General features: G+C 34.1%; 1 protein-coding gene across 1 annotated transcript; it reads right to left on the bottom strand.

Annotated features, from left to right (window-relative positions):
* Positions 1-2452: 2452 nt before the first annotated feature.
* On the bottom strand, positions 2453-13455 carry LOC106474233 (torsin-1A-like). Its single transcript, XM_013934923.2, has 5 exons — positions 13033-13455; positions 10543-10808; positions 8568-8743; positions 5362-5486; positions 2453-2909 (listed from the first exon to the last, which is right to left on the bottom strand). The coding sequence occupies exons 1-5, from the start codon at positions 13241-13243 to the stop codon at positions 2656-2658; spliced, it is 1032 nt and encodes a 343-aa protein (XP_013790377.2). The 5' UTR covers positions 13244-13455; the 3' UTR covers positions 2453-2655.
* Between the last annotated feature and the right edge of the window lie 37 nt (positions 13456-13492).

Genomic DNA, 13492 nt, shown 5'->3' with positions numbered 1-13492 from the left:
ATGGTTTAGTAAAGGTTTAAGAGAACATATTAGGGATAAACATTATAAATTCAACAAATTTAAACTTACTGGAAATAATAATGACTTGGAGGACTATAGGAAACCAAGAGAGCTGGTTAAAAAGGTAGTTAAAATGGCAAAAACTGTATATAAAAGAGGGGTGGCTCAGAAACTCCACTCAAACAATAAGGAATTCTTTGGGTATATGATGGGCAAGTAAAATTTCAGGATGGAGATTGGGTCTCTTAAAGATTATGGTGGGGAACTTGTCTCAGAAGATTATGAGATGGTAAACTTATTAAATTATGTCTGTTCTCTTCAGTTTTTATAAAGGATGATACAACCACAGCATTTAATGTATGGGAAAAATATTGATGTAAAAAGATAACATTTTAAGTTCTGAAATTTTAAGAGAAAAGTTGGGAAACCTGATAAATACCCTGGATCAGACAACGTTTTTCCTTGAGTTTTAAACAAACTTAAAGATTTTATTTGTGAACTGCTAACTAATATTTTTACCAGTCATTGAGTAGAGGGAAAGTATTAGAAGATTGAAAGTTACCTAATGTTAGTCCAATATTTAAAGGAGGTGATATTGTCCAGGCAATTATAGGCCAGTTAGTCTTACATCAGTAGTTGGAAAGGTTTTGGAGAGTGTGATTAAAGATGCATTGCAGAGTCACTTATAGCAGTTTGATATAGTGTCAAAGAGCCAGCATATTTTCACTAAGGGAAAGTCTTGTTTAACAAATCTTCTGACATTCTTTGAGGATGTTACTGCAAGAGTTGATGAAGGAAATACTGTGGATTTGGTTTACCTTGATTTTCAGAAAGCATTTGATAAGGTACTTCACAAAAAACTTGTTACAAAAATTAAATCTGTGGGTGTGGGGGGAACGTTATTAAATTGGATAGAAAATTGGCTGGAGAGTAGAAAGCAGAGTATAGTAATAAATGGAGTTAGATCTGACTGGATCACAGTTACAAGCAGTGTGCCTCGGGGCTCTGTGCTGGGTCCTTTGCTGTTTGTGATTTATATTAATAATATTGACTCTGGAATGACTATCAAAATTTTGAAGTTTGCATATGACATTAAGATTTTGAGGGTGGCTAACTGTATCAAAGATGCTACAGACTTACAGGAAGATTAAGATCATTTGATGCATTGGGCCAGTACATAGCAGATGATGTTTAACTATCCAAAATGTAAGGTGATGCATGTAGTTTTTCACAATTCAAATGTTTTGTTATGATTTAAATGGGAATACATTAAATACTGTGGCTGAAGAAAAAGATCTTGGTGTTGTGACTGAAAAAATTACTTAAGTCATCTAACCAGCGTACTGTAGCTAGCAATAGGACTAATAGGATTTTGGATAACATCTATAGACATATTGAATATAAGACAAGGGATATTACTGCTTCACTGTATACATCACTTGTAAGGCCTCATTTAGAGTACTGTGTACAATTTTGGACTCCCTTCCTCGGAAGGACATTGAATTGTTGGAGAAGGTTCAGAGAAGAGCCACTAGGATGATACCTGGAATATAGTGGGATTGTCCTATAAGAAGAGATTAAAATCTCTAAACTTATTTTCTCTGGAGAGGAGAAGGATCAGAGGGGATTTGATTGAGGTGTTTAAGATTAAGGGTATTGATAATATAGATCCATCAAACTTTTTGTGTTAAGAAGTGAAAACAATAGGACAAAGAGTCATAAACTCAAATTTTGGCAGCATAGGAGTCGTCTGCAGTTTAGGATGGTTGGCTTTTGGAATAAGCTGCCTTCAAAATTTAACTGAGTTTAAGAAAAGACTGGATGAATACACAAGTAGTAAAAAGTGGTTATAGTTGGGAGCTGGAAGTGACATCCTTGATGGGCTCCTTTTTTGTGTCTTTAAAATTTTATGAAATTTATGCTAGTTGCAGAGTCCTTAATAACACACACATTGCACAAAAATGTAAACAATGTAAGGAGTGGTTTTATTTGGGAGCTGGAAGGGACATCCTTGATGGGCTAATAAGCTCCTTTTAGTCTCTTTAAAATTTTATGAAATTTGTGTTAGCTACAGAGTCCTTAATAACACACACGTTGCACAAAAATGTAAACAAAGTACGATAAATACTGCAGTTAAGCCCATTAATTACAGTTGGAACTTCTTATGAGTCTCGACAATATGTATGCTGTGTATGGACTTCTACTGGCATTATACTGGCTAACAAAAAATAATATTCTTGTTCCAAAATATTTGATATTTTGTAAACAAGAAAACTTCCTTATCATATCATTTACTGAATATATAATTGAAATAAAAATGTGTGTGTATTGATTTTGTTTTTTATACTAAAATTTGTTTAGAACTAAATATATATTGATACCAGATGTGATGTGACAATACTGTTAACATGTGTTGCTTATTACCCATTTATATCATATAATTTTGTGACAGTAATTTTTATCATTTATTTACACAACATAAATATCTTCAAGACAGTTTACACCTCAAAACATGATTACTTAATGCCTATGTAAAACAGTGATTAAACTTACAACTGCACTTCATTTGAAACAAAGAGGTTTCTATCAGGTTAAACTGTCATCAATTATTTTGTGTAAAATGATACATTTCTTTTATCCCTGCATTGCTGTATATTAGTCATCATCTATCATAAGGTTCACCTTTGAAGAGACTCTTTTGCACCCTGTTGTGGAAAACAACTGAAATTCTGAGGGATAGTATTCAAGTTGACCAGCCACTTGTTGAACAATAAAATCTTTAGGGCTATAACCCTTGTTTCTTAAGTCATCCTCGACACAAAGTGTAACATGTTTTTTTTCCAGTGGAAGAAACGGCACATAAATGTCAATCAAATTCTTCTGAATAATATCACTTTTCGAAAGTCCACCTAAGATATTGAACAATAGTAAAAATCAACGTTAAATATCTAAACAAATATGAATTTAAGAAACATATCTTCATCTGGCTAAAATATTTAAAATCTTTCTTATCATAAACCCAAAATTCCCAATATTATGAATCCTACAATGGGTTTTTTAAAACTGAAATATATTTAATAAATACTGGCAAGTGAAGAAAGATAATAAAAATAATCCATAAAATACTAGGTTATCAAAACTTATTTTTTTCACACACTAATTTACTTAATCTACTCAAGTGGATCCCTGAATAAACAACCTAAGACTCGACAGTGTTCATATGAGGGTCCAAGCACACCACCACCAGAAAGCTAAGCGTCAAATCTGGACCTGTTTTACGAGTAGGCTCCCGCGTAGGTTGATCCTGCTCCTACCAACATCTAGGAAAAATCTAGGGGGGGGGGGGGTACGGTGCACAGTTGGGAGTCCCAAGGAACAGGTCTCCAGACACAGTGCAACAAGTGAACCACATTCCATAAGTTTTAAAAGAAAACTGATCTCAACTGATTCAGCTTGAAGATCAGCAGGGTATGGCAAAATCCCCTTTAGCTCTACTCATTATACAGTTCTTGAGTCCATTGGATTTGTACTGTGAGATAATACTTCTATCCAGAATAGCATCTAGCTGGTCTTATGGAACACCTCATCTCAACAGAGCCCGTTGCAACCATGAACTGATATAAAGGTTGCCAGTGCAGATTTGCAAAAATACAAGCACATCTGAGTGGGCAACACTCACCACTGAGTGAGATCCAAAGGAAATAGAGGGACACTGGAAGAAAAAACCGCCACACACCTCCTTGTTAAAATCTAGAAGAGGTAGTCAACACAGCCACAAAGGGAAGGCAAAATCCCACAGAAGAGGAAACTGCCAGATCAGGAAGGTAGTGAGACAGGAAAGTGTCGTGAGAAGCCCACATACCATGCCGCAAAACAACCCCCCAGAGAACAGTTCAGATAAGCAGCCAAAGACATTGATAGATGCCAAATCTGGTAAGAAGTGACATGGAGCATATTTTGATCTTCAACAAATAACCCTGAATAGGCTATAGGAATCAATCTCCAAAGCCCTCGGTTAATGTAATAGGTGATAAATCCTGGGAAACTGCAGGATCCCAATGAATAAAAAGCCAGTTCCTATGGTCCCTGAACAGTTCTGTATGAGCCACAGAACATCTAAGTGCTCTGACTGGGCACAAGAAACGATCCGGGTCTGATCGACTGTAAAGATATAAAATGCCTGGTAAAAGAATAAGAGAAAAGGATTTATTCCCTTCTCCGGCAGTGATGGTGTTCGGTAGAAAGGATCTGTCTGGATAGAGCAAAACACAGTTGGAATGATAGAGATCCGCTGAACAGGGATGGCAAATAAATCAGAATGGTGGCACCCGGAAGCTAACAACAATAAAAATATACCTTGAGGAAAAGGTGATAAAATGAACAGGAGGCCATATGTTCGAAGGGATGAAGTGATAACACATGTAAAACAACTCTAAAGTCCCAACCAGGCAACTGAAAAAGTTGTTTGGGTTGAAGAATATGAAAGGATCATAAGATGAGATGGCACAGGAGAGTCAAAAACCTTCCTATATTTAGAATAGCGAAAGAGAGCAGCTAAGGATGCTGTATATAATGCAAGGTAGAAGAAGCCAAACCTCTCTCAAAAATTCATGTCAAAAAACGTGAAACAATGGAGACTGTTGGATGAAGTGGATTGAAGGCTCACAGAAGACACCACTGACGATATGTAGTACATTTCCATTGAAAGGTTGGCATAGTAGGTCACAGAGGGATTTAGTCCAATAAACAGAAACTTTAGAAGTTAAACCCCTATGTCGGGCATAAGACTGCATAACTTCCATGCATGAAGCTTGAGTCATCAAACATCCAGGTGTTGAATGTTGGACAAAGGTTGTCTCAACAAGGACAGGCAAAGAGGTAGTGGTAGACATTACTGGAGCAACCATTCTATATACTAGAGTGCCACTTCCATAATTATGCATCCTTTCCACAAACCACCTGAAAGGAGCCAGGAGACCATAAGTGAACTGGGGACTAGAGATAATGAACCATTGCTTTAGAAAATATATTGCAGTCTACATCTACTATGACAAGGGAACTTTCTCATGACCGGCAGAAATACATTAATACTATGAAACCACTCATTAGCACAAGACAAGATTATAATAACTATACTAACAGCAATTGAACTAAGTTAAGCCTAAAGGTTTACTGTAAAATCAAACAATACTATAACATAAAACTAAAATTTTCATCTATATATATATAGAGCTATTTAGAAAAATGGATTAATTCACTGGCTATTAATCAAAACTCTTTGAGCTCAGATCTTCTAAACTATCAGTCTTAAAATGGAAAGTAAAAATAATACTATAATCATTTTGCAGTACGATACATCACCTTTCTCATTAAAAGCCCCTTTGTTTATCAGAGGTTCAATATCCTTAAGGCTTAATTCATTGCGATCCTTCCCTTCTAACCAAAACTCAAAAGCCACCTTAGTTATCTCTTTCCCTCCTGTGTTGCTGGCAGAAAAATAATAAATATCAGATTATTGTACAAATTAGTTATAAGATAAATGGTTGAACTTTGCAATCATGATATCATTTCAACTACTTCTAATGAACCAAAATAAGCTCACAGGCACTTACAAATGTGTACATATTAATTAGTTGGTCTTGTAGACCATATGGGCTGCTCACATCAAACTGAAGGTGAATGATAAAAGTAAAGTACAAACGGTATCACATAGAGAAAGAATAACTCTCAAGTATTAAAACAATAAAATTAACATAGGTAGAAAAAAAGAAGTTTCATACATGTATTATTGAATTTGAGAACACAAAATTAAAGAGAAAATGTTCACCTTTCTAGGACCCTGTTCACTATAATAAATGTTTAATTACAGTAATTTAACTATGGTACAAAAATCCATAAAAATTAAGTAAACCTCAGCGTTGATCTTCAATTTTATGCATAAGATGACAAATATAAAAACTAACAAAACTTTTTTCAACTAATGTGATGTTTTTAATTGTATCTTGAAATTTTGTGCATGATTCATCAAATCTGAAAAAGTTATATCATGCATATTCTGTAGTAGTTCACAAGTTAGGCTCTAGAATGAAAACTCTGACAAATATATCCTTTATGACCAAAAACTCAGAGTAAAAGGGTAACATTCCATTAGCAGAAGAAATGGGGTAGATTGTATGGGAAGTAGAGAATTCGAACTATAAAGGAATCTGTATGCTATAAAGTCTGTTATTCTTCGTGTTCTTGGCCATAAGTGCAACTGTACACAAACAAGGCCTATATACGAGCATTAAGAAAGATGAAACATTCTGCAGATACTAATGGTGTGTTAAACTAGAGTTAGTTTTAGATTTCACTTGTGTACTTATCACTAGAAAATTATAAGAGTTAAACGGTTTTTCTTAGGTAAAAAGATTTTTGGTTTTGCCCATAGATATAAGTTATCATTTTCCTAAATTGAAAATGTATTTCCCAACATACATACCTCCACTGATACTAATAGCTATTTCTCAATCTTCATCTTTGACATCTAACGTTGTGTTCGATTGCTCCGTCTTTATATACCCCACTCGACTGCCTTCAACAATATCTAATTTGCAAAACATTATGCCGGCCCTCACACGCCCTCTATGCAGGTACTGTATATAAGCACTGTATGTAGACAATAAAATCACTTTTTCGAGACTTCCCTCATTCAGGTCACTAACATTGGCTCTTAGTGGGGAGGGAGAGTGTCAGCAGAGGTAAGTATGTTTGGAAATACATTTTCAGTTTAGAAAAATGATAACTTCCAAAACATACATACCTCCACAAACACTTATAGCTAGAATTCCACATTGAGAAGGTGGAGAGTCCAGTGAGGACAGAGATTATACAGAAAATGTCTGCAGAGAACAAATATGTACCACAAGAAGTGGTACCAAAGTGGGGAACACAGCACTACATTCAGAACAGGTATGCTCTTCACCCAAAACTACAGCAAATTGAAAAGGGTGGAATATAATACAAGTATGATGGTCCAGCCCCAACCAAACAGCCAAGGGACTAACAAAATCCCCTTTAGTTTTACTCATGATAGTCCATGAGTAGTGTTCCATTAGCTATATTGTAATATGATATCACCATCCAGAATTGTGTCCAGATGGTCTTATGGAACACCTCATCTCGAAACAGATCCCAATGGAACCAGGAACCAATATAAAGGTTGCTAGTGCGGAATTTAAATACAAGAATACCCGACTGGGCAACATTCAACACTGAGTGGGATCCAAAGAAAATCAATAGGGACCCTAGAAGAGAAAGGATCAATAACTGTAAGTCAGATAACACGTTACTCACCACCCTGTTAAAATCTAGTAGAGGTAATCAACAGAGCCACAGGGGGAAGACAAAATCCCATCGGAGAAGAAACTGCCAGATCATGAAGGTAATGAGATATGAACGTGTTGGCGGAAGTCCACATACTGACCTGCAAAATATCTTCTAGAGAACAGTTCAACTGGGCAGCCAAAGACATCGATAGATGTCAAATCTGGTGAGAGGTGATGTGAAGCATATTGCGATTGTTAACAGATAAGCCCGAACAGGCAATATGGATCAACTTTCGAAGCCATCTGGTTAAAGTAACAGGTGATAAATCCCTGGACACTGCAGGATCCTAGTGAATAAAAAGTCTGTTCCTATGGCCTCAAAATGGTTCCGTATGAGCCACATAACATCTGAGAGCCTTGACGGAACATAACAAACGATCCGGGTCTAATCTACTGTAAAGATTAGAAATGCCAGGTTAATGAATAGGAGAAAAAGATTTGTTTCCTTCTCTGGCAGCGAGAGTTTTGGAAATAAATCATCAGTCGGGATAGAGCAAAACATAGGTAGGATGATAGAGAGACCACTGAATATGAATGGCAAATAAATCAGAATGATGCCATCCAAAATCTAACAGCAATAAAAAAAATAGAACTTTGAGGAAAAGGTGATATAATGAACAGGAGGTCATGGGTTCGAAGGGATGACATGATAAGGAATGTAAAACAACTCTAAAGTTCCAATTAGGCAGTTGATAAGGATGTTTGGGTCAAAGAATATGAAAGGAATGTCCACATACTGACCTGCAAAATATCTTCTAGAGAACAGTTCAACTGGGCAGCCAAAGACATCGATAGATATCCTGATAGAACAAAGATATCCTGATTATTAGAAAGCAAAAATTAAAAAAATTTAAATCACAAAACATTAGTCGGAATGCCTGCACTTTGTTGAGAAAAATTGATTTTATTGTCTGCATACAGTGCTTATATTCAGTACCTGCATAGACAGTGTGATAGCTGGCGTAAAGTTTTGCAAATCAGATATTGCCGAGGGCAGTCGAGTTGGGTATATAAAGACTGGAGCAAGCGAACACAATGCTAGATGGCAAAGATGAAGATCGAGAAATAGCTATTACTGCCAGCAAAGGTATGTATGTTTTGGAAACAAGGATTATCAGAGGACTAAACTTCTACCAATCAGATCAAATGATATTTTGAAGATGTACATGTACATACTAAAGTTATTTCAAAAGGAATTACCTTAATAATATATATATAGCCCTTGTGTAGTCCAAATCATCAAAGGAAGGGTTATGGTCAATAAATGGTTTCAATGCATCTATTACTCCTTCAGGCATTTTATCTATTTCATCAAAAATAAAGAGAGAGCGAGGGCATTCTTTGATAGCTTTTTGGATACGCTCTTGGAGGTCAGCCTGAAAAACAATAAAGTATTCACAAGAATAATGATAATACTTTACATGCATTTACTTTTATAGTAGAAGTGAAACAAAATGTAAGAGTGATAGTACTGTTTATATTCAAAATGGCAAGTGGCAGCCATTTTCTTTTTAATGTCTCTATTTTTTAAGTCTTTACTATAAATTCAAGGAGATTTTATACCAGATATTCTGATATCATATCATAAACAACTGTGGATATAGAATAGTATCCACCAAAACAAACTATTATGATCTTCTAATAGAAGTTTAAAATTTACCACATGCTATAAAAGAAAATTGTAGTGCTTTATATATCAGTATATTTCAATCCTTGTGTAAGTAGTAGTTTTCAGTACAACACAAGAATCTGGATTAGGTTTTGACAGAAAATAAGTAACAAGAGTGTAGACTAGTAATCCATAGAAAATATGATGAACCACAAGTGTACTTTATAAAAATGCACAAGACGTAGAAGGAAAAAAAATACAAAGAATATCATTAATTGAAATAAATTCTAAATTTTTCTAATGGTTTTATTATTTTCTGAAGTATTAAGTGAATTATAGTTCCAACGTTTAGAGCTAGGAAGTTAGTGGGATTTGTTTGTCAATTAATTGTAAGGTTCGTTAACCTAGGTTCAATCTACAGCTGCCTGAGATTAATGTGTCAAATTAGTGAGTTCGTGTGAGGCTATGCTGCTCAGTATGTGAATATCACTTGTCAAATGATCAAACACCGTCCTTTGGAAGTTGTCTTTATGTGTTAAATAGTTCATGGGAAGTTGTGTGTCTTTATTGAGCTAGTCGAGGTAGACGACCTAGTGGCTGAATGGAAAGATGTCAGTACATTAGGAAAGGATTATTGCAAAACATTTTAAATCATCAGAAATAAATAATACTAGTTTTCATTCGTACGTAAAATGAACATACAAAATGTTAGTAATCAGGCCACATCCGTGTGTGTAGCTACTGCTTCACACACTTGTTATCTAATCCTTATTATCACTGTAAAGAAACTTTGTATTCTATAGTAGTAATTCCTGTACCAGCATCAGTTATTTATTATTACTCTTGTGGCTATGTGGATGAATTCAGATAACAAACTGAACTCAACTAAATAGATAAATACACGGAAAAGAAATAGAACAGGCAAAACACCAGGAACTTAAATTGTTGATATTCTATGCACATAAATCTACTGCTTTTTCACTAGCAGCATCCTTTAAACAATTAAAGTATCACTGGAAGGAGTTAATGGTGTTGTTATGTATTTTATCAAGTTTTAATAATTTAAAATATCATAGAAACTAAGGTGAGAAAATCACAACTATCAAACATCTGCCTCTCATGCAGACAGAAGGAACAAACTGTGGAAGAAATAACTATACTAGCAGTACTAAAACATAAGAATGACCTGGATGATGTTTTTTAAATTAATGGCTGAAATTCACATTATGGAGTGTTAAAATCACAGCACATGCCACACAACTGGATAATTATATGCACATGATGAGAATTAAAATGTAGTCTTACGTTTAATTATAAAACAAAGAACACTTAAATCCAGCATCGTATAATTCAAAGAAATCCACCAACCTAAATAACTTAGAATTTAATAACTGTTTTTACAAAACAGTCCTTCAGAACAAATTAAACAATTTAACACTGGTTTTTGACTTTTGCTATTTAGAAATGATTCTTGTGCAGCTGTATACGTGTCACCTACTACATTACAAGACCTGTATCAACTGATAGCAATTATAACAGTTCTGTTTTAAATATTTACTAGTTCACCTTGTACTGGTCAACTCTGTCTTCAAACATAAAATCACGTGTTGATACAAAAACATGGACAAACTTGCTTTTCAATCCATTTTTATATAGATTTTCTGCTATCATATGACTTGCATAGTTCTTTCCAGATCCTGTCCATCCATGAAATGACATTACCAGAGCTTTCCCAGAGTTTTTGTACCTTAAATGACCCTTCAAAGTTTTCAAGACAGTTTCTTTCACCAGATGCTGTCCATGTAGGCGATCACCAAGATCGTTGTTTAGACCTACATAAATGAAAGTTTTTAATAAAATATTGTTTTTTAAAGAAAAACCATTCCACAAGATTACACGTCACATAATGATTTTGCTAAAAAATAAATGATCATGATTTTTCACAGTTTATCATCCTTTATATAGAATAAAATAAATCTGCATTTCAAATTTCTATTCCACTAGGGTTTACAAGTAAGTCTATAAGTTATATTACATTAAGTAAGTAAATTAAAAGATTTTCATTATTTTCAAACACAAGTGTAGAATGCTTGTTTATAAACTTATTAAAGTTCTTATGACATAAGAATTACATGCTGACCTCTATACCCAATAACAGTGTCAATGTGGTTTAATAAAAAAGTATGAATACAAGGTCAGAGTCTAACACAAACACCCTGCATCCAGCTGTTTCCTCCAATACCATTTAGTCTTTGAAATAGCTAAACTTGTATATGTAGAGGTCTCACCAATTAGTAACAGAAAACATCAAGAACACAAATTTTAGTAAAAAATTCGTGACTTAAGACAGTAGTAGCTATAAAACATTCTATCTTACTGAAAAATATTGAAATATTTAACATATAGTTATGGATATTAAATTACAGCAGCCCAAAAGTCAATAGCTAAACTCAAATCCTACTAAAAACTGTCAGGAACCATCAATACAAAATCAAACAGCCTATTGGTTTGACATCATTTATAGTTACTAAAAAACTATACATTATATGCTTCCTGACACGACAACTTCAGTAATTTGTTAACCTCACCAAAGCCATAAAGGCCCATTCAAATGGGCACTAATATTATATAATTATAAAGCCAATAAATACAAAAGTTATTGATATGAGAAATATCTTACCTTAAAATAAAAGTCAGTAAACTCAAGCTTCTACTGTCTCAAGTTGGTAACTTTCTACTGACATGAATGTCTTGATACTACTAGTTATTAATTAGTGATACCATATGTATGGAACCAAAAAGGCAGAAGCAGATTTAAACTGTAGTACAGTGCTAAGTTTTATAGTGCCACAGCTCTGACAAAATTTGTCAGATGTGTGACATCACCATTAAGGTAAAAATTTCTTATTCAAAACTTAATTTCTATTTTTGTGAATTCATTTTAAATAAATAGTGTATATGCAATACTAATTATTTGCAATTATTCAGATTAATAATAATTTGAATACACATATATTACCAAGAAAACAACAACAACAAGAATTCCATGTATACAATATTTTTGTTTCCTTCAACTTCACTTTTAGTAATAATAGTCTACAAACAGTATTAATAGTTTTATAATGCTTTCCATATCTTCTGTCCTGTCAACATGAGTAACTAAGAACAGAAACCTTTGTTGCATATTATGTAAAATATTTCAAAATTGTGTACATTTTAAACACTCAGTATAGTTGTAAAATGTATTTTATTAAGTATTTTAATACCATATTCGTATATTTAAACCATGTGATGTATGACAAAAAATTCATTTAATACTCCGACAATGCTCGTGAGCCAGAGTGGTCAGGCAGTGCCTGATGCCAACTCCTAACAGAGAGAAATGGAATGTGTGTTGTGAGGTTTGAGAGAGCTCCACCAGTGGACATGGGAGATTGCAAATGACTAGAGTTCCAAGATTTTAGTTATAAAAGACATTTAATTTTGGGTGTAAACTGAATAATTTTTCGTGTACATATGTTTAGCTTTTGAAGTGTCAGGTCCAGCTCCAATTTTAAGTGCTAGAGTGGGTTTCCAGTGAGCTTAGGCAGCACTACCCCCTGTATTTAAAAGTAAAGCAATATTCTCTTCATTCTCAATCTCTATCATTTGTTTTTCATTTTTGTTGTTGCAAAAGTATGTGTGACAGGGCTTACAAGCCTGTATGGAAACTACGTTCGTGGTTATCAGAAACATATTAATTATTATGAAATTATTCCTAGCTTGGATCAATAACCATTATTACTAAAACTAATGGTATTGAAGGAAACAGATGAATAGATAGGGTAAGTGTGCTGGATTATGACTGTGTGGTAGTTCTTATACTTTAGTCTAATCAAACTAAATAAATGTTAATCATCTCAAACATCAGTTAATGTTAATGACAGATGTAAATTATTCAAGAAACAATGGGTCTCAACCACATTTTAAGTTCAGGCATTAATATATATAACCTTCTTTAAGATTATTATTTCCTTCTAGTTTATAACGTAATCAGAACTGAGGTTCTTAGCTAACCTGTAAAATTCGACTCAATCCACCTAACATCACAACATTCATACATTCTACATTTAGCTGCATTCCATCCTAAAGCAACCATAGACACTGTAGCTGCCCCAATCACGGATACTACGGAAGAAATGGCTTCAAATGCATAGCATGGCATTAATCTATTTAAAGCGATAATTAAAAGGAAAAACAGAATTCGTGTTAACTCTATTCTTCCCATTTTCTTTTGGGTAAGACAAGGTTAAGCTAAGAACAGACTAGTAAACGTTGATGATACTCTGATCTTAATATAAAAAAGAAATACTTTTCAGCGAAATAATTTGGATTACGGAAATAAAATATAACCCCGCTTAAAATACAAAACCTGGGTTCACAAATGGCCTCTAATATGCCGAAATTACAAGAAAATCAGTAGAACCGTGCAGTTAAATGTTCTCTCGCAATAAAATAGTCGTTTACGTGATTTATA

This window comes from Limulus polyphemus, unplaced genomic scaffold (assembly GCF_000517525.1).
Source record: "Limulus polyphemus unplaced genomic scaffold, Limulus_polyphemus-2.1.2 Scaffold6977, whole genome shotgun sequence".
NCBI lineage: Eukaryota > Metazoa > Arthropoda > Merostomata > Xiphosura > Limulidae > Limulus > Limulus polyphemus.
This window is presented reverse-complemented; position numbering and strand designations above follow the sequence as displayed.

Excerpts from the sequence above, each read along its gene's own strand:
- LOC106474233 (XM_013934923.2), bottom strand. The coding sequence starts at position 13,243 with ATGGGAAGAATAGAGTTAACACGAATTCTGTTTTTCCTTTTAATTATC. Across the intron at positions 5,487-8,567 it reads GCTATATATATATTATTAAG|CAACACAGGAGGGAAAGAGA; the intron begins GTAATTCCTTTT and ends TTTTTCTGCCAG. Across the intron at positions 2,910-5,361 it reads AGGGGCTTTTAATGAGAAAG|GTGGACTTTCGAAAAGTGAT; the intron begins GTGATGTATCGT and ends TCAATATCTTAG.